Consider the following 18,827-nt stretch of genomic DNA (forward strand, 5'->3'; position numbering starts at 1 on the left):
ACCCTGGAATTTCCATTGTGTCCCTGTGTTCTGACGCTGATTCAGTGGCATAATTCTTTGTTTGGTCACTTCATGGGTGTAGTGCAGGCTGCTCATTTCTGATCTGGAACTAAAAGGAATGAATTGCACCTGATAATAAATAAAAAAAATAAACCTGTGGCAGGAATTCTGAGCAGTATGCAAAAGACCTTAAAGCTCCACATTTAAGTGGTCTTCTTTATATCATTTGGTGACTTGATCTAATTGAAGAGGGACCTAGTGATGGGACAAATCTACTCATTTGGCTTAGGTGAATGCCACATAGTTTGCCTTTGGTATTTGGTGATAATGGAATACTGTTGTGACAAGAGATTTGGTGAGAGGGAGCAAAAGAGGGGTTGTGGTAGGGAGCTGCAGTGAGAGGTCACTTGGCACTGGTGCCACTTGGGGGCAGCCATTTAAAGTATGTTTTGTTTCGATGGATTTTACTCACAGACCGTTAAGGGCTATATTCATGTCCCAATTGAATGCAATGTTTGTCGTAGTTCTCTCCTCTCCATACCAGCTCTCTTTAACAAAGGTTATTTTTGCACTGAATTCCTTTCTTTGTTTTGCTTATAGGGCACAAGTGGGTGAGCTATGGGTTAAGAGTGAGAAAGTCACATGTGGGTACATCAGTGAAGATACCCGGGTAGGATTTTTAAAACATTTTTCTCCCTTTCTTTCAGCTGATGTTTCAGGGCTTCCAAACCAGTGTCTGGTCACTGTGCCATTGGCTGTAGCCATATTAGTGGTTTGGTAGCAGTTTTGTTGTTTAATATGTTACTGTATGAAATTTGATGATCTCCTTTGGTTGCTCTTTTCTTTGGACTGAGGTTGCGATGAGCAGAAAGTAGGTCTGTCGATTAATCGCAGTTAACTCTCGCGATTAACTCAAAATTAATCACGATTAAAAAATTAACCACAATTAATCACACTGTTAAACCATAGAATACCAATTGAAATATATTAATTATTTTTGGATGTTTTTCTACATTTTCAAATATATCGATTTCAATTACAACACAGAATACAAAGTGTACAATGCTCACTTTATATTAATTTTTATTACAAATATTTGCACTGTAAAAAACAAAAATAGTATTTTTCAATTCACCTAATACAAGTGCTGTAGTGCAATCTCTTTATCATGAAAGTTGAAGTTACAAATGTAGAATTATATACAAAAAAACCCTCTGAATTCAAAAATAAAACAATGTAAAACTTTAGAGCCTACAAGTCCACTCAGTCCTACTTCTTGTTCAGCCAATCACTCAAACACACGTTTTTTTACATTTGCAGAAGATAATGCTGCCTGCTTCTTGTTTACAAAGTCACCTGAGAGTGAGAACAGATGTTTGCATGGCACTGTTGTGATATTCTATTATTGTTTAACAGCGCAATTAATCACGATTAATTTTGTTAATCGCTTGATAGCAGAAAGCATTTATTAACTGGTTTTGTTTTCTGAATTGGCAGAAAGGATAACATAGCTGTTGAAATGTAAACTCTGAACAAAATGGAATTTTACCAAGGGACAATGTGCTGCCCCATTCACTAACCGATACTTTAAGTGAAGCCCTTGGAAGTTCCTTTTCATTATTGCTTGCTCACAAATTAATGGTGACACATGCTGCTGGCTGTGAAGGATGTGGGGAATAATAACAAATTCCATAAATCACATGATTAACACCATCAGTGCAATGAGTTCAACTATATTAAGAATTGCACAGGACTTTGAAAAGCAACCCCCTCAGAAGTTACTGCAGTGCTGTCTATCTAGTAGGCAGAGCTTATGTGTAGCTTGATAGTTAATGCCCATGTTAGAGAATGCTGGGATAACTGCTCAGGAGCTAAACAGCTTCCTTCTAGTTAATAGCCTTATGAAGCCTTCAACAGGTATGTCACCACTTGACACTCTCTCTCACTCCTTGGTAGGTGGTGTTCCGCTCAACTTCAGCCATGGTTTACATCTTTATCCAGATGAGCTGTGAAATGTGGGATTTTGACATCTATGGTATGTAGATAACTTTTTCTCACTGACATGATTTAAATGTCCTACCTTGTCCATAGACAATGCATTGGAAATATGAAGTTAGGGTCAGTTGCCATTGACACCAAAGCTGTGCTTTTGTTCCCATCATCTAAAACCTTAGCCCTGCTTGTTGTCGTTTGTCATGTTCCTTTCTCTGGTAACATCAATAGTGACTCTTAATGCCTGTAAGGTGGGCTGCCCTGATGCTAATACAACTTTTTGTACTGGAACCCTCAAGGTAAAGTTACCTCAAAACAGGGGTGTGTGGGGGTTTGTGTAATAAAAATGGCAGCTTTCTGATGCTTTTGTGTTGCTTTTTTGTTTTGTTTTTTTTGCAGGAGACCTGTACTTTGAGAAGGCTGTGAACGGTTTCCTTGCTGATCTTTTCACCAAATGGAAGGTACTGTTGCAGTTTCGTATAGAGCCTGCTTCTAAAAGAACAAGTCATCCCTTGTATTTGTCCGTTCTCCAGTATCACTTGTTTATCTAATGTGCTGATAGCGTCTTTAAAAAGAGCCACAAGCTGACTAGTCAAAGTTAAGACCCTGATTTTTTTTATTTTATTTTTTGTACACATTTACTGAGTCATCAATTGTAATTTCCAGTGGCCATGACTCCCTTAGCCATGGACCTTCACAGACAAGGGCCTTGGCACCAAAAAGTTCAGTTTAAATAAGAAAATCACAGCAATCTTGAATAAGACACTTAAGATGGGGGTGAATGTGAAATCAACAAATTAGACGGCAAGGATAGATTTAAATCCTCAAGAGCTCTAAATCTTGAAAACGTCAAATGCATGCAAAGTGTGACTGACATTGCCAGGTGTCCAGGAGGCAAAAAGTGTGCATGTTAGGGTTGTCTTATCTCCATGCTGCTTTTTGGCAGTGTTATGAAATTGATAGGAGCCGTGTAAGACTTTATGCAGCTGGAAACTATGTGAGATGTCTGTTTTATTGTGAGTATATTTTGTTTTAATATTGGGAATGGGGGGAAGAGGATGAGAAGTTGCTTTCTGGTTATCCTATTGAATATCTCAGGGTTTCTTTCTCTCCACTCCTCACCTGGGCCATATTTCCCTTCTGAAGGGAGACTGAGCGATCTGGTCAAGGTGCTCTCTACAGCTCATTAGTGCCATTTGGTGTAGCTTGGCACTACAGGACCTACACAGCAGTGTTGTACAGCCATATAAGCCCCGTGCATTGTTTAATACAGGTGTATCAGTGTTTGTTCTCCTTTTGTTTGTGATAATCTCTGCTTCCTATTCTTTTGTGTGTGTGCACTATTAGTTACTGATGAGTATGTGATTTCAGGGAGAAGAACTATTTTTCTTTTTCCCCCCACTTCTTTCTATTCCTCTTGAACAGGAGAAGAACTGCAGCCATGAGGTGACAGTGGTTCTATTTTCTAGAACTTTTTATGATGCAAAATCCATAGGTAAGAAGCTATTGAATAATATTTTCTCCTCTCTTCCTCCTTCTCCTCCTGCTACCCTTCCCCCCCCCCCCCTCCATACTCTTGCCTTCAGTCTGTCCCCCTTATCTCTTGGAGGTTGGTGTTAGCTAACAATAGTTTGTGCCAATGGGGAACTTAATTCCATTATTGGGTACTGTGTTCTGTAGTTCAGTAGGAATGTGTTACGCAGGGAGTATCAGTGACCGTGGATGCTTCAGGAGATGCAGACATTCCTCTATCTTCCATGGTTTCATATTGCATATGTACAACTTGTACAACTCTGAGTCTATTTTTATTATTTCTGTTAAGTCCTTGTTCTCCTCAGAAATGGAGGGGAAGAGAAGGGATCAGTGTATCTGTAAACTTGCAGAGAACCTTATTTTCTTGTACCTTAACTCAAGTATATTTCACAAGGTGAGCACAGCTTCCCTCTTTGTGTTAGGTGGATGCACTCTCTGTCCAACGGAGTCCATGCCAAACACAGTGGGTGCTTGATCAGTCCCTGTGTGAATCCTTTAAGGAAAAACCTAACATGAAAGGATGTAGGGCATATATGCAAATTGTTCCCAAAGTACTCACTCTTGTAGAAAGATCCCTGTGACTTCATTTTTAATCCAAATTTAATATTGTCAGAGAGATCTGATTTTTTTTCTTACAGATTTAGATGTACTCTAGAAATAACTAAAAAAGGGAGTAAGCGTATTGGGACCCCCTTCTGATTTCTGAATGAACCAGCTTCATCCTTGCTTTCCTCTCCATTTCAGACGAGTTTCCTGAGATACACCGTGCCTCAATTCGGCAGGATCATGAGGGAAGATTTTATGAAGATTTCTACAAGTATATTTTCCCCTGTGACGGTTTTGTGTTTTAAGGGATATTTTTGAACAAACGCATATGTAATTCTTATTAATGAGACACGTTTCTTGCTAGAATACATCACAAGGGCAAGATCTTAGCACAATGAGAAACATCCCTCTCTGAGTCCTGGCAAATTGACCAGTTCTCCCCACACTCACATTTGCAGCTACTTAGTTATAGAAATCGATGACAAACTTCAGAGGCTTTAGGGCAGGGGTAGGCACGCGTGCTGAAGGCGGCACGCGAGCTGATTTTCAGTGGCACTCACACTGCCTGGGTCTTGGCCACCGGTCCGGGGGGCTCTGCATTTTAATTTAATCTTAAATGAATCTTCTTAAACATTTTTAAAAACCGTATTTACTTTACATACAACAATAGTTTTAGTTATATATTATAGACTTATAGAAAGAGACCTTCTAAAAACGTTAAAATGTATTACTGGCACGCGAAACCTTAAATTAGAGTGAATAAATGAAGACTCGGCACACCACTTCTAAAAGGTTGACGACCCCTGCTTTAGGGCTTTCTCTGTAGTGCTAATGGTAGCATTTTATGTAAGACTTGGCTGTCTTTAGAATGAACTCTTTGTGGGGTGCCAGTGCTGAAACTTTGATTATATTTCCAGTTACATATTTGAGTCCTGTGTCTGCTGATCAGGATATGGTTATTGAAGCTTTCGCCAGCTGGTAAAGTTCGTCTAGCTTGGAATGCCAGTTCCTCCTTTAAAACGAAATGATGCTTTTCCATATTAAACATAGAACATGTTACTATATTTCTGTCTTACATGTAGGCTATAATGTAAGATCTTGTATAAGCCACAGATTGTAAGGTCTTCAGGGCAGGGACCTTGCCTGCTTTGATGTTTGTACAGCACCTAGCACATTATGGATACTAATACACATAATAAGATGGATGTCTGGTAGCTATCTCACCTGGGAGACCAAGTTGTAGAAGTATTCGCTCTCCTCTTTATCATTCATTTCCTCAAGCTGTAACTTGTGCATCCTTCTCTCCCTCTTAAAACTTCCTCTGAGAAGCCTCATGCTCTCCTTCCTTCTATGGTCCTCAAAAGTTGTGTTCCTTTTAGGGTTGTAGTACAGAATGAGAGACGAGAAGAGTGGACGTCATTGCTTGTGACCATTAAAAAACTTTTTATTCAGTACCCGGTGCTGGTGCGATTGGAACAGGCAGGTAGGGAGATCATTTTTGTTTTTTGTTTTTTTAAATGAAACTTAGCTGCAAAGCTTCTAGCTCTGGGTCTAGCAACACTCTACACTGAGGTTGCCTGTTCCAATGCTTATGGCACAAATGACATTCTTGCTGCCTCCATTTTCTTGTGGCTGTGTCTGAGATGGCCTGGGAAGCACAAGTTCTGACTCTGTATAAGGGAGAGGTGTGGGAATAACTCTAAAGTGTAGGAAATGTCCATTTGTCTGCATCTATTAAAAATGAAATTATTTCTTTCAATTTCTTGTTCAGATGGCTTCCCCCCAGGGTATAATTCTACCTCAGCACAAGGGAACTACCTGGAGGCCATAAATCTTTCATTCAATGGTGAGTAGTGAAGAATAAACTTGTGCAGAGTATAGAGAGGAGGGACCACAGAAAGCTACAGCCAATAGATTTCTGTGGAGTGCTGCTTGCCTAGCACTAACCTGTGAAAGCAAGGAGGGGAAGACTATTTAAGGTGTCACGTCTTTCATTCAACAGTAACTAGTCTGTATCTATTTCAGTGAGAACTGGTATTCAAGATGAAAGATCTGAAGTTGGGCAGTTTAGCTTCTTGGAACCAACTGCAAAGCTTTGTCTGCATTAAATATTTTATTTTCCTTTGTCTAATGTGTATCGGTGTGGCTTCTAGACATCAGAGTCCTCCAGTCACCATAATGTAGTGGCTTTATTTTTTTGTAGAGAGGCATATCATACTATTTGATCCAGTTGCTCCCTGTGTTTGACATCTTGTCTAAGTGGCAATAAAGCAAACTCTAGCAGACAGGACAGGCACCCATGTATATGCATGCCTACACCCATCATCTTTTGCCCTTCTTCCTACCTCTACTGCCAATCCACCATGTCTTTCAAAATCAGGGGGGAAACATTTTTGGTCATGGCCTTGTAGCCACTAACTGGCTGTACTCGTGTTTGGGGAAGGTTGCTTCCTAGCACCATCAGTAGTGAGTTATTTCTTGAGCACTCATGAAATCTTTAACATAATTTTATTTTAAAATATGTCTGTTCCTTGATTCTAATTTATCTCATAGTGTTTGACAAGCATTACATAAACCGCAACTTTGACCGGACTGGACAGATGTCTGTGGTTATCACACCTGGGGTGGGTGTGTTTGAAGTGGACCGTCTCCTCATGATCCTGACCAAACAGCGCATGATAGATAATGGTAAAATAGTTTTCATAACTAACTGGCAATGTTTTACAACCTCTGTGTATGCAAACAACCTTAATTTCATCCAGGTCCATTGCTTCCCTTAGCTCTCCAAAAGTCACCATCGCAAGGTCCTGTATCCATCTCGAAGACAGTTTATAGCTGGAAGACTTATTTCCAAATTAAGTGCAATAATAGGCTGATTTTTAGAGGTGCTGCACGCTTGCAGCTCCAGTTAGTTTCACTGGGATTTGTGAGTGCTCAGCACTTCTTAAAATCAGGCCATGAGGAACTTTCCTCTGAAAGACAATTTTATCTGATATGCATTAGTCATGGGGAAACTTTTTTCCTATCTCCCTTCCTGCACTCTGTATGGGTAAACCACAGCAATAACAACATCTGGGCGCACCTATGCTCTCCATCATTTTTGGCATTGCAGATCACTGTCATGGAAGCAAATGCATTGTGTTAAATATTAGACTAGAAAGAGCAGCCTGCTTATAAAGAAGGCTGATTCTGCTTCATGGTAGTTAATGCGAAGAAAGTATGGGATCATTAGCAGTTTATTGTAATCAGATTTAAAAATTTGGTTCAAATGCAGCAGATTTATGTAACTTTAACTCAGATTTATGACCTGTTTGGATTAGGCCAGCAGCAACAGTTCTGGATCGTATGTGGCTTAACCCCTTCGTTTCTTTGTTTTCAGGGATTGGTGTAGATTTAGTATGCATGGGGGAGCAACCACTGCATGCTGTTCCACTCTTCAAGGTAACAGAATCTTGGATCCCCTGAAAGTGCTGCTTATTATGAGACTAGTTGGCCAAAACTCTCAGTAATTATTGCATCTGTGAACTCTCTTCTCTTAGCTGCACAATCGCAGTGGTCCCGGAGATTCTCGCTTAGGAGATGACTACAATATTCCACATTGGATAAATCATAGGTAGGTGTGTTGTTGGGGTGATAGGTAAATATCAGCTAGTGCTGAGCCTTCATGCTGCATGTTCTTCTCCACTGACCTGCTGAATTCTTCATTTCATTCCATGTTGTTAGTTTCTCCTGCTATGCATGCAAAGCACAAGTAGAGCAAAGTGTATACATACAAAATTTCGAAGGTTATAGAGCAACTTGTAAAGGAAGGAGTCTTGCTGAGGTTCCATGTCCAGCAGACCCATTTCTGTCTTTGAAGTTTGCTTAGGCAAATGCAGGAAGTTAAGCAAATCAGAATGGACTGGTCAGATCACTTCAGTAAATCCTGAATAAGCTATTATGGGTAAGGAAAATGGGTCTGATGTGGGTAAAGATTGGAGCAGGTATATGATCCTAGTGAAATACTGAGGGCTGTAGTGTGATGCTCTCAACCACCAAGCCATGGTATGGTTATATTCCATTATTTCAAGTATCTTTTTGTTAAGTACTCTGACAGTATTCTCTGTTTTCATAAGAGGCTGGACCAGAGGTTGAATTACCCCCCCACCACACATACACACACGTGCACACATTCAACAATATCCATATAGCTGCTGCTAGCATAGGTAAGTTTCCTCTTCATGTCTCTGTATGCCTGGGTGTCTTGACCAGTAACCACTTACACAGATTCTGTCATATTCTGTCCTTCCAAGTAGATTGATCTTCTGATAGCTCTTTGCCTTATATGAAAGAGTGCTCTAGGACGTCTCATCTGAATCTTTTCTTACTGCAAGATACTCATCGCAAATAGTTGACTGGTTGCAAATTCAAATGGGAGAAGCTTGGGGGGGGAGTAGCTTATAAACAATTATGGCGCGATCATTAGGGGCAGGTAGATTAGGGAGAGAGTCACCAATGGCACATAGCATCATATCTTGCAGAAGTTAATGGAAGTGAACAATTTTCTGGAGAAAGAGGAAGGGAATGAGAGAGTTCAATTGTTAAATTATTGAGGTGAACTGTGAGTTAAGTTGCATTTGAGAGTCTAAGGGTGGGGCTTTATAGATTCCAGTTTTTCTTGAACTAAAGTGCCTTTGTAACCATCTATCCAAATCTTTCCTGATGTCTACTTCATCTCTTTTCCAGAAAGAGCCTGGCTCAAAATTCTTCCCTTTTCCCCAGTCTGTACAGGCAGGAAAATAACCCAAACTCAACACTTTTATTTAAAATGCTCATTTCCTAAAAGTTAACTAAACAAGCTTTTGTTTTTCCTTTCCAGTTTCTACACATCCAAAAGCCAGCTCCTATGTAACAGCTTCACCCCACGGATTAAACTGGCAGGAAGGAAGGTAGGCTGGTCGCTGGGATCTCTTCTTCCTGTCATCTGGACAAACTGGTGTCTCCTTAGCTGAGGCATGGTGTTCAGTCCTTGTCTTTTCCACATGGCCCCTAGTCCATATTAATTCAATTGTGACCTAAAGGAACCCCTGCCGCCTTATCATTCAAAAATACTTGTAATTCTTTTTGGTGCCAGGCTTCAGAGCCCTCTTCTAGCTCTGTCAGTGGTGACAAACTGGATTCTGTGCTAGTGACAGAATTCAAAGCTGTGATTCTTGGGGTACATCTGCACTGGAAATTAATGTGTAATAATAGCATGGTGTACGCATACTCATGCCAGCTCTAATCTAGCTAGTGCAGGTAACAATAGCAGTGTAGATGTGGCGTCATGAAACCCAGCACAGGCCAGCAACCCAAGCATGTAGTCAGAGTATCCAGCAGGCTTGTACTTGACCAGCTAGCCAGTATGGAAGCCCATGTTGCAATATCCTCATTTCTACTGTTACCCATGCCAGTACCACACTGGTTACACCTTACTTTGCAGTATGTACCCTTGGTATGATAGGGATTATGAACGTGGGGCTAGTTTGAAGACTTGCGCTTCCCAGTATGGGGTGAAGGGAAGCTCATGGTATTTAAAAGTGAATTGTTCTAGCTAATATGGGATATTGGAAAGCCTCTGTCTATCATGGGAAAATTTGAGGGAGAAGGGACACTGGGGAGGAGGAGAAAAATGTCTCGGGGGGTTGTGACTGGGTGTCAAATTTCTGCATCACTGAGATGGTCTGGCTGCCTTATCTGGGTCAGCAGAATAAACCCTGTAGTCTGATACCAAGTGTTAAGTCTGACCCTCAGTCACTGTGGGGTCAAATTTCCTTAGAACATGCTGACCTGTTTTATTTTCTTTATCACATTTCCTGTGTCTGCTCCTCCAGTTGCTGACAGAGAAAGTGAAAAACGGTCGAGACCCCTGTGAGTAATTCAGTACTGGAATGACCCAGTTGATTTAAAAAAAACAATAAATGGCTCTAGCAAGGCAAGTAAACTGCAATGAAACCACTATTGATGGGATTGAAAAGGGGATAATTGCGGCAAAAGGCAGCAAAACAAGACGCATGTGTCCTGGGGTGCTGGTATAGGTATCTAAGCTGACTTCCTGGCATGTGATCAATGGGGTAGGTTCTTAGCCCTGACTGCTTGTCAATGGCTAGAGGAGATGGTGTCAAGTTGATGTATAGGCCTTGGCCCTCTAGCAGTGTGGCTCGAGGGAAGGATGGGCCTTGACTGCCGTGCTTGAGGTGCTAGAAATGCCTTGTATACAGAATTAAATAATCTCTGGCTTTTCATACTGCAATACCACCTTTTTTCAGGAATGTGTGTGTGAACAGAAGGGGGAGTTATTTTGTCCTTACACATGAGGTCATTTCTGCAAACCTGCACATCCTGATTGGAGGTGGTCACAACACCTCATACAAATAGGAAGACTTGTCAGCGAATGACTGAATGTAAGGGAGGAATTAATAGTGGGTCTAAATCGCTGATTCCCAGGTGATTGCTTTCCCAGTTGAGCTAATGGATCTGTTTCAGTTGTTCTATAAATGACACTCTTCTATGCAGTTCCTTACCATATACACCACTACCTCGATATAACGCCACCCGATATAACACGAATTTGGATATAACGTGGTAAAGCAGTGCTCCGGAGGGGCGGGGCTGCGCACTCCAGTGGATCAAAGCAAGTTCAGTATAACACGGTTTCACCTATAATGCGGTAAGATTTTTTGGCTCCCAAGGACAGCATTATATCAAGGTAGAGGTGTATTTGCGGACAATTCCTTGTCTCTGAAGTGATAGCTGGCTGCTTCTAATTTGTCCAGCAATCTCAGATTTTGAACAGTAATTATAAATGAGACTCCAGTATTAAATGTTCTGTGTTCCAGCATTAGGGGCTCCTAAAGATGCTGAGAATGCCCTTCCCATTCAAGTTGATTATGATGGATATGATGCCCAAGTGTTCAGACTGCCTGGCCCATCCCGAGCCCAGCGCTGTACCACTTTCAGGTAGGAAGCTTTTAAGCAAACTGATTCTGGTTCAGCTTCACCACTTCAGTGCATTTGCTGACATATATAAAATGCTCTTGGGAAAGATGGGGAAGGCTGAACACCAAGAGCTTGGTCTGAGAATAATGTTTAGAACTAATATTTTCAGCTGGTATCAGTGAGCTTTCTGCTGGCGGCCTTCCCACCATGCTACTGTGAAGCCATACTGATGCTATGGGAGCAAGTAAAAGGAATAACTATCAATATATTTCCATCCAATTTAAATTTTGCTTGTTCAAACAGAAAAATTATTGTAGCCATCTCTCTTTTTCCTGTGCTCCTGTCAGATTTTGCAAGCTAAACATGGTTAGGCTGGTTTCATACTTGGATGACTTTTGAGGAACACATCGGAACTGCTGGAAGTGGAAATGGTCATTCAGAGATTGGTGCTCTGTCCTCTGAGATGACACTAAACAGGGTGGGTAGGGGTTGTAGAATTCCTTAACAACTGAAAGGTTAATTTCTGGATGTGAATTGAAATAGAGCTCATGACCATGGGGTCACTGAAAATTTCTGTGGCATTCCTCCTGAGTAGGGTGTTCATCCTGATGTCCTGGCCAGATGCTTTTTTTGACTAATTACATTCAATCTCCCTAAGTTCCTGGTGCAGTTTCATAAAGATGGGCCTAATGGGGCTGCTTCAGAGTGTCATCAGTTATATCTTTCCTTCAGGGCATGGGAGGCATTGTATTGGTCTAGGGGAGCTTTGTACACAAACATCTGCATACGTGGATTCATTCACTCATGTACTGAGCTGATAGAGCTCAGCTTGGAAAGATGCCAGTACCTTTTAAAGACCTTTAATTTAATTTTAAGGGAGCTCTAGAACGCCCTGGCCAGTCTGGTTTTCTAGCTGTGTAGGGCCTGGTTCCTTCCAAATCCCATCAATGCCATGGCTGGCTGGATGGCTGCAGAATTGTGGGAGGTGCTGAGCAGGCTCCCTTTGGAGCACTGCTGCCTAGCTAGGAGATTTCTAGTGTTCAGTATCCTATGTTGTTGGATAACTATTTAATATGCTAGCTAGGGAAGGCAAATGTGCCATTGCACTCATATATTCAAAGATGGTGACACTAACCCTTTACCACTATGCTTGGATTCAGCTATCAGTCTACAGGTTCCTGGATAAGTGGGAAGCTGTTGGATCCTCTTGATTTGCCCAGGAAGTGGGATTTCACTTCAGTGCTATTGAACCTATGTATCCTTCAGTAGGTCTGCGAGGGAGAGAGAGAGCCGCACCAGGAAGAGCTCTAGCTCTTATGATGTCTCGTCCAGCCCTTCCGTGCAGAGCCGCACCCTGCTCCCAGAGGAGGTGAGGAGCCAAGCTTCCGATGACAGCTCCCTGGGGAAGATCTCCAACATCTTGATGATCCCAAGGCCTCATTTGCACCAGTATGAAGTCAGCAGCTCCTTGGGCTACACCAGCACCCGAGGTCAGACTGAGGCACGAATGGAGATAGGGAAGTCCCTTTGGTTGTGGGGTAGGAAGAGAGAGGTCCTGAGTTCAAGTCAGTCACTTCCAAAGCAGCACAGAGGGGGCAATTTTCACTTCAGCATTCATGTTACAGCTTTGAAAATGTGTTTATCCACAATGCACACCTCTGCGCTCTGAGTTCAGTGCTGTCTCTCTCTTTATACTCGTCCAGTTCCCTTTTGTGTTCTTATTGGCTCACCCTATATAGGCAGGTTTCAGAGTGGTAGCCACGTTAGTCTGTATCAGCAAAAAGAACAGGAGTACTTGTGGCATCTTAGAGACTAACAAATTTATTTGAGCATAAGCTTTCGTGGGCTAAAACCCACTTCATTGGATGCATGCAGTGGAAAATACAGTAGGTATATATATATATATATATATACACACACACACACACACACACACACACACAAGGAGAACATGAAAAAATGGGTGTTGCCATACCAACTGTAACGAGAGTAATCAATTAAGGTGAGCTATTATCAGCAGGAGGGGAAAAAAAACACGTTTGTAGTGATGATCAGGATGGCCCATTTCCAACAGTTGACAAGAAGGTGTGAGTAACAATAGGGGGGGGAAATTAGCATGGGGAAATAGGTTTTACTTTACTTTACTTTTTTCATGTTCTCTGTGTGTGTGTGTGTGTGTATATATGTATATATATATATCTTCCTACTGTATTTTCCACTGCATGCATCCAATGAAGTGGGCTGTAGCCCACGAAAGCTTATGCTCAAATAAATGTGTTAGTTTCTAAGGTGCCACAAGTACTCCTCCTTCTTTTTCCTATATAGGCATTGACACTGATCTGCCCATTTCCCTTCCCTGTTAACATCTTCCTTTAAGAGATCTATATTCTCCTGTGTCCCCTCCTACCTTTGGATCATCTGTGATATGGATATGTGCAGCTAATGTTTCATTTTCCAAGCCACTTATGAATCTGTATAATACAATTGCTCTCAACAGTGGGTCCTGCGGGACCCCCTTTATAACTCCTCTCCATGAAGATTTACTGTCATTAACTATAACTTTCTGGATCCTTCCTCCTGCCAGCTAACAGAGCCATTTTGCTATGTTCACTGGTGTCTGCCCTTTTTATCAATTTCGTCCTCTGACAGCATGTGGTGCCTTCTCCTAAGCCCTGCTGAAATCTAGGTAAATTGCACTCTCTGTCCACCCTTCACCAGTACTTTGAAGCTCTTTAGAAGAAATCAGTCAGATTTTTTTTTTTTAAACTCAATCTGCTCTTAATGAAGGCTGCTTATGCTTTCCTTTTCACTGAGGTCTTGCCATCTCATCTGACACCAGTATCTGCCCTGTGATAGGAGTTGGACACGCTGGCCTGTAACTGCCTACTGTCCTATTCAAAACTTACTACTGCTTTTGCTGCTTAAGTTCTCCAGTACTTTCCCTATATCAAGCAATATATAAAGATAGATGCTGGTATTTCAGATAGTTTCCTTAAAAGTAAAGCAATATCTGAGGGAGGGGGTCAAAGACTTGGATTCTATTCTCATTTCTACCACTGACCAACTGTGTGACCTTAGGCAAGTCCCTTCCCCTCTGAGTCTGTTTCCCACTGTAAACTGGGGATAATTGATACTTACCTTTTGTAATGTACTTCATCTATGGATGAAAAGTGTTATATAAGCTAGCTAGCTATTATTGGGTTCTTAAGAGTTCTGCAATAGAGCCCATCTGCTCCTACTGATGGATATCTGTGTATGTCATCTTCTGTAACCTGGAAACTATCCCTCTTGCCTCACTAAACCTGATACAGGAGCGTCTGCCCCATATGGGTAGGGTCTTAAGCCTCTTCTTCCCCCTTCTCATTTTTTGCTATAACTGTGCCCAGGATGTATTCTATTAGCTCTTCCATTTCTATTTCTGCCACACCTGTTTTCTTCTTTAATTGGATCTTTCGTTTTACTGCTTTTGGGAACTCTGTTTCCTTATTAAATATCCTCTTTCCTTGTTGTTTGCAGTTTCTTCTGCACTCCACATTTTTATTGCCTTGAGTTTCCTCGTGCATGGTCTGGACCTTTTTGTATTCTTAACTTCTTCACTAACTTTCCCTTAGATGCCCTGTATGCCTTTGTCTAAGACACTTCTTCTGCGTTCTCCAATCCTCACCACTTCCTTCATTTCTTTCCTTCATTTACACTTAATTCTAAATAGATGCTTTTGTGCCGTGCATCAGATAGTAGTGACTTAAACGAGCTCACCAAGATCTTGTATCCTGTGGTGAAAGCATGCTGTAGTTTAATGATTCCTACCACTTCTTTCAATGGTTGAAACTGCCCATTTTTTAAAAAAATTGAGTACTTTACTTCCTTAGATCTCCCCTTTGCCCAATCTCCTATAATTTCGCTGCAGTTGCTCTCTTTAAATTTCTGCTTCATCATCAATATTTTGTTATAACTTGTCAGGAATGTCTAGCGTTCTGGGTGAGAACCCCCTGTTTATTATTGAAAAATAGGAAGAAATAACCGTTCTTCATGGCTTGTTTAGAAATTGCTTCCTCTCTGGCTTTCCTACTGTAATGCTTTTAAATGCAGAAAATCCTGGTTCTGTGTTGTCTGGACTCCCATTTATAGTGTAATTTCTGGATTAGTACCATCTGCCTCCTTCAGCCTCCCTCTGCACATCCCCACTTGTCCTAGTGGCCCTTATTTTACTAAGTAGTGCACTAAGTGTGGCTCTTGTTTGGTTTTATGTTAACTGAAAATTGTGTTTCGCAGATGTCCTTGAGAATATGCTAGAGTCACAGCAGCGAGACTCCAGTGCACCAGGGAGGTTTCATGTAGGCAGTGCAGAATCCATGCTGCACATTCGTCCTGGAGGGTATACGCCACAGCGGGCATTAATAAATCCCTTTGCACCATCCCGCATGCCCATGAAACTCACATCCAATAGGAGGCGTTGGATGCACACTTTTCCTGTGGGTGAGTCTTTGTTATAGTATGTTTTTTGAAACTGTTAAAGCTTTGAGCTTTAACATGGGGAGGGCACCCCTCTAGATAAGCTGGCAGAGTGAACTGTTCTGGTTTCCTGAGGTAGAATGCAGCACAATGGGGACTGAGCCAAGTACTGACTCAACCTGATGCCCTATTGTCTCTTGGGAATGTTGTCATCTGCTAGTGTCCTCAGTGCTTGGAGCAAGTTTATGGAAGATGGAGGATATGGAAGCCCAGAGTTCTCCTTTTTTATTGTCTGCAGCAGATGGGAATTTCTGGTGGCCTTTACTAGACAGGAGATTCTGGCGGGGCTGTGCCTGAGCTCAATAAGGGAATTATTATGGAAGTGCACACCTTTTATGTTCCAGGTTTGAGATTCAAATTCTGAACTATGCCCAGCTTGCCTTGAGTCTTGTAAAAAGGCCTTCCAAAAAGTGTCTCTGTATTTTAGAATGAGAATCTTCAGTATTTCATTTGATACCTCCTGCAGATTGAGAGGACTGTGCCTTACAAAATTTCCAAGGGACATTGTAGTCCTCCGTATCAATTAGTGGTGCTTCTGCTGTGGAGAAGGAGTTGGGGATGAATTGGGGAAAACTAACGCAACAAGAGAAGATTGGGTGAGACTGATAAATATATAATTGGATAGGTCCATCAGGAGAAGCAATCCAGATCCACCACCAAACTCGTCAGAACATGGCAGAAATGCAGGGCAACGGGCAGCGGGATCTGACGCACTCCTCTGCTGAGCTGCTGGAGCTAGCCTACCATGAGGCAACTGGCAGGTAAGGCCATCACCCAAGTAAAGAAATTGATCTGAGTTTTTAAAAAAAAGTGTGTAAAAGGCTAGCCACATATCGGATAAAGAAAATAAAGGTTCAGGACATACATATTTTGTAGTATGCAGCATCAGCGCTGTGTACATATGCCACAATTTTTATTGTCAGGCATAAGGCCCCAGGAGCAAGCATGGAAATAGGGCTTATTTTCCCGCAGTTCATGCATACTTAGGTTACTTCTTGCTGAATGTCTGAGACCCATAATCAGGCCAGTGTATCGCTCCTGGGATCATCCAGGAAATGGCCATGGCAGGTGCCCCAGGCCTTCAATAACTGCCTTACTACTTGGTGCAGGGAAGCGGTTCCTATCTCAAAAGCTGTAACTTGCCATTCCAGAGAAGTATATTTCGAGCATAGGGAAGGGTTTTGCCTTATAGTACTGTTTAAGCAATTTCAGCCCTACCCCTCTTTTCCCCCACTACTGAGACCTGGTGAGAAATAAAGCCATGTTTGACAGGATAGGGAAATGTGAAAAATGCAATGCAAGAGCTGGACTGCCTGTAAGAATGGCTAGCTGTTCTTAAATTAAAGATTTCTGTTTACCTACAAATCTCATTCAATGCTCCAAACAGTATTGGGAGCTTACACAGACCTGCAGTATCAGCATAGTCACTGCATCTTGACCCCTGAGAGAGCTAAATCATTCAGTAGTCACTATGTATATGATTTTTTTTTTTTTTTTTTAAGTTATTTCGGAAGTTAGACCCATCACTAGATCTAGACTATCTGCTGAGCTGCACAGTTACCCTCCCCCACTCCTCCCACCAAGGTATTCCCGTACTAGCTTTTTAGCTACATCTCAATTAACAAGGTCTTTATTATTTCCTGTATCAATGTTTTTCACTTTTTTTCATTAAAGTTTTTTTTAATGTTCAGTAACTTAATCACTTTAGAATTGTCATTAACTTAATCTCTTTCCTCCGTCATTAACTTTAATGGGTCTGTTTCCTTTCAAGCATTACTTTCTCTTATGTCTTAGCCCTGGTCTGTGCTGTGGGGAGGGGGAATTGATCTAAGCTACGCAACTTCAGCTACGTGAATAACATAGCTAAAGTCGATGTACTTAGATCGACTTACCGTGGTGTCTTCACTGCGATGAGTCGACTGCTGCCACTCCCCCTTTGACTCCGTCTGCGCCTCTTGCGGCGGTGGAGTACAGGAGTCGACGGGAGAGCGCTCGGGTCGATTTATCGCATCTAGACTAGACGCGATAAATTGACACCCCGCCCCCCCCGCTGGATCGATCGCTGCCTGCTGATCCAGTGGGTCGTGTAGACATACCCTTTGTAAAAGTCCGTGTTGTTCCCCTTTCATCTCTTGGCTGACATTAACTTTTACTTTTTGCTGCTCTGGCATTTCCCTTCAAGCCCTTGCTGTGATTGACCCTCATTGTTTTGGTTTCCTCTCCCTTCTTTATTTCCAGTACAGTGTTGTTTCACTCTCCAATCTTTAAACAGTTTTTCAGGAAGTCACACTGGTTATTTCTTCTTCTTTGCAATTTTCTTTTCCAGACAAGTTTTAGTCTCACCTTTTAAGCAATGGTGTCTTTTACAATTCTCTAACCTCCTCCCACTCATGATGGATTTTAATATTCCCATTACTCTACGCTTACCAAGTTTTAGTTCCCAAATTTTGCTTTTTAAAAAAGAAATCTATACACGCTGCATGATACTTCATATGAAGCCTTTCCTTATATGTTAAATTATGGTCACTAACATCAGGCTTTCCTACTCGCATAGTCTCAGTTGGTTCCTCCCTACTGAACATAAATAGATCCATGGTAGATTTGGACCTGGTTGGAATTTCCATTTTTTAAAGTTGGACCTGTGCATAACATGGGAATCTTCTTCATCCTTGTTTAGCTGTATTTGTCTCCTAGTGGATGCGTGGGTAGCTAGTTATCTATGAAAACCATTATCCTGTGAGAATATAGTATAGGTCATTGCCAGAGATTGGGTACCAAATTATAGGGATCAATATTCTGCATTGGTACAGAATCTCCTAAGATCCCTCCAGGCCTGTCCAGGTCCCTGTGTGTTGTATGGAGCATTGATTCACCAAAGGCCGAGCTTAGACCCCAGGTTGCTTTTGCATCTGAGTTTTGATTAAAAGACTTGACCTAACTCTGAGAGGCGGTATTGTTTCTCTGTAATGAACCAATCTGCCAGCATCTTGTTCTCTCCAGGCACATCACTTCTCGTCATCCAGGTGACAGCATCTCCTTCCTGAGCTTCAGTGGAACGGATGAGTTTTCAAGCAGTTTGGTCGGCAGTAATGGTGCAGGTAATAAAGTACTAGTCAACAGAGCAGGCTTGGGGGTTTTAAATAGAAGTATGAAAGGACTAGTGATCTGGAGCTATGGGAGGATGCTATGTAAGAGGATAACCGTCATAAAGTAACAGAGCTAGGAACCATGGAACATGGGTGGGTCCAGGAGCTACAGGGTACAGGTGATGAATAACACTAAGCACT

The 18,827-nt window shown here is 41.8% G+C and overlaps 1 protein-coding gene across 1 annotated transcript in view; it reads left to right on the forward strand.

The window, feature by feature from the left end:
* The window catches only part of DEPDC5 (DEP domain containing 5, GATOR1 subcomplex subunit), a 59,066-nt gene that overhangs the window by 7,819 nt on the left and 32,420 nt on the right, over nt 1-18,827 (forward strand). Inside the window, exons 8-24 of the mRNA XM_065418054.1 lie at nt 601-670; nt 1,957-2,035; nt 2,392-2,453; nt 3,418-3,487; nt 4,270-4,342; nt 5,451-5,554; nt 5,843-5,917; nt 6,625-6,759; nt 7,451-7,512; nt 7,611-7,684; nt 8,930-8,999; nt 9,924-9,960; nt 10,929-11,049; nt 12,298-12,518; nt 15,301-15,504; nt 16,166-16,301; nt 18,541-18,638. Of these exons, the coding sequence (XP_065274126.1) occupies nt 601-670; nt 1,957-2,035; nt 2,392-2,453; nt 3,418-3,487; nt 4,270-4,342; nt 5,451-5,554; nt 5,843-5,917; nt 6,625-6,759; nt 7,451-7,512; nt 7,611-7,684; nt 8,930-8,999; nt 9,924-9,960; nt 10,929-11,049; nt 12,298-12,518; nt 15,301-15,504; nt 16,166-16,301; nt 18,541-18,638 (1,691 nt within the window). The remainder of the gene's footprint in view (nt 1-600; nt 671-1,956; nt 2,036-2,391; nt 2,454-3,417; nt 3,488-4,269; nt 4,343-5,450; nt 5,555-5,842; nt 5,918-6,624; nt 6,760-7,450; nt 7,513-7,610; nt 7,685-8,929; nt 9,000-9,923; nt 9,961-10,928; nt 11,050-12,297; nt 12,519-15,300; nt 15,505-16,165; nt 16,302-18,540; nt 18,639-18,827) is intronic.

Source organism: Emys orbicularis, chromosome 16 (assembly GCF_028017835.1).
Source record: "Emys orbicularis isolate rEmyOrb1 chromosome 16, rEmyOrb1.hap1, whole genome shotgun sequence".
Classification (NCBI taxonomy): Eukaryota; Metazoa; Chordata; order Testudines; family Emydidae; genus Emys; species Emys orbicularis.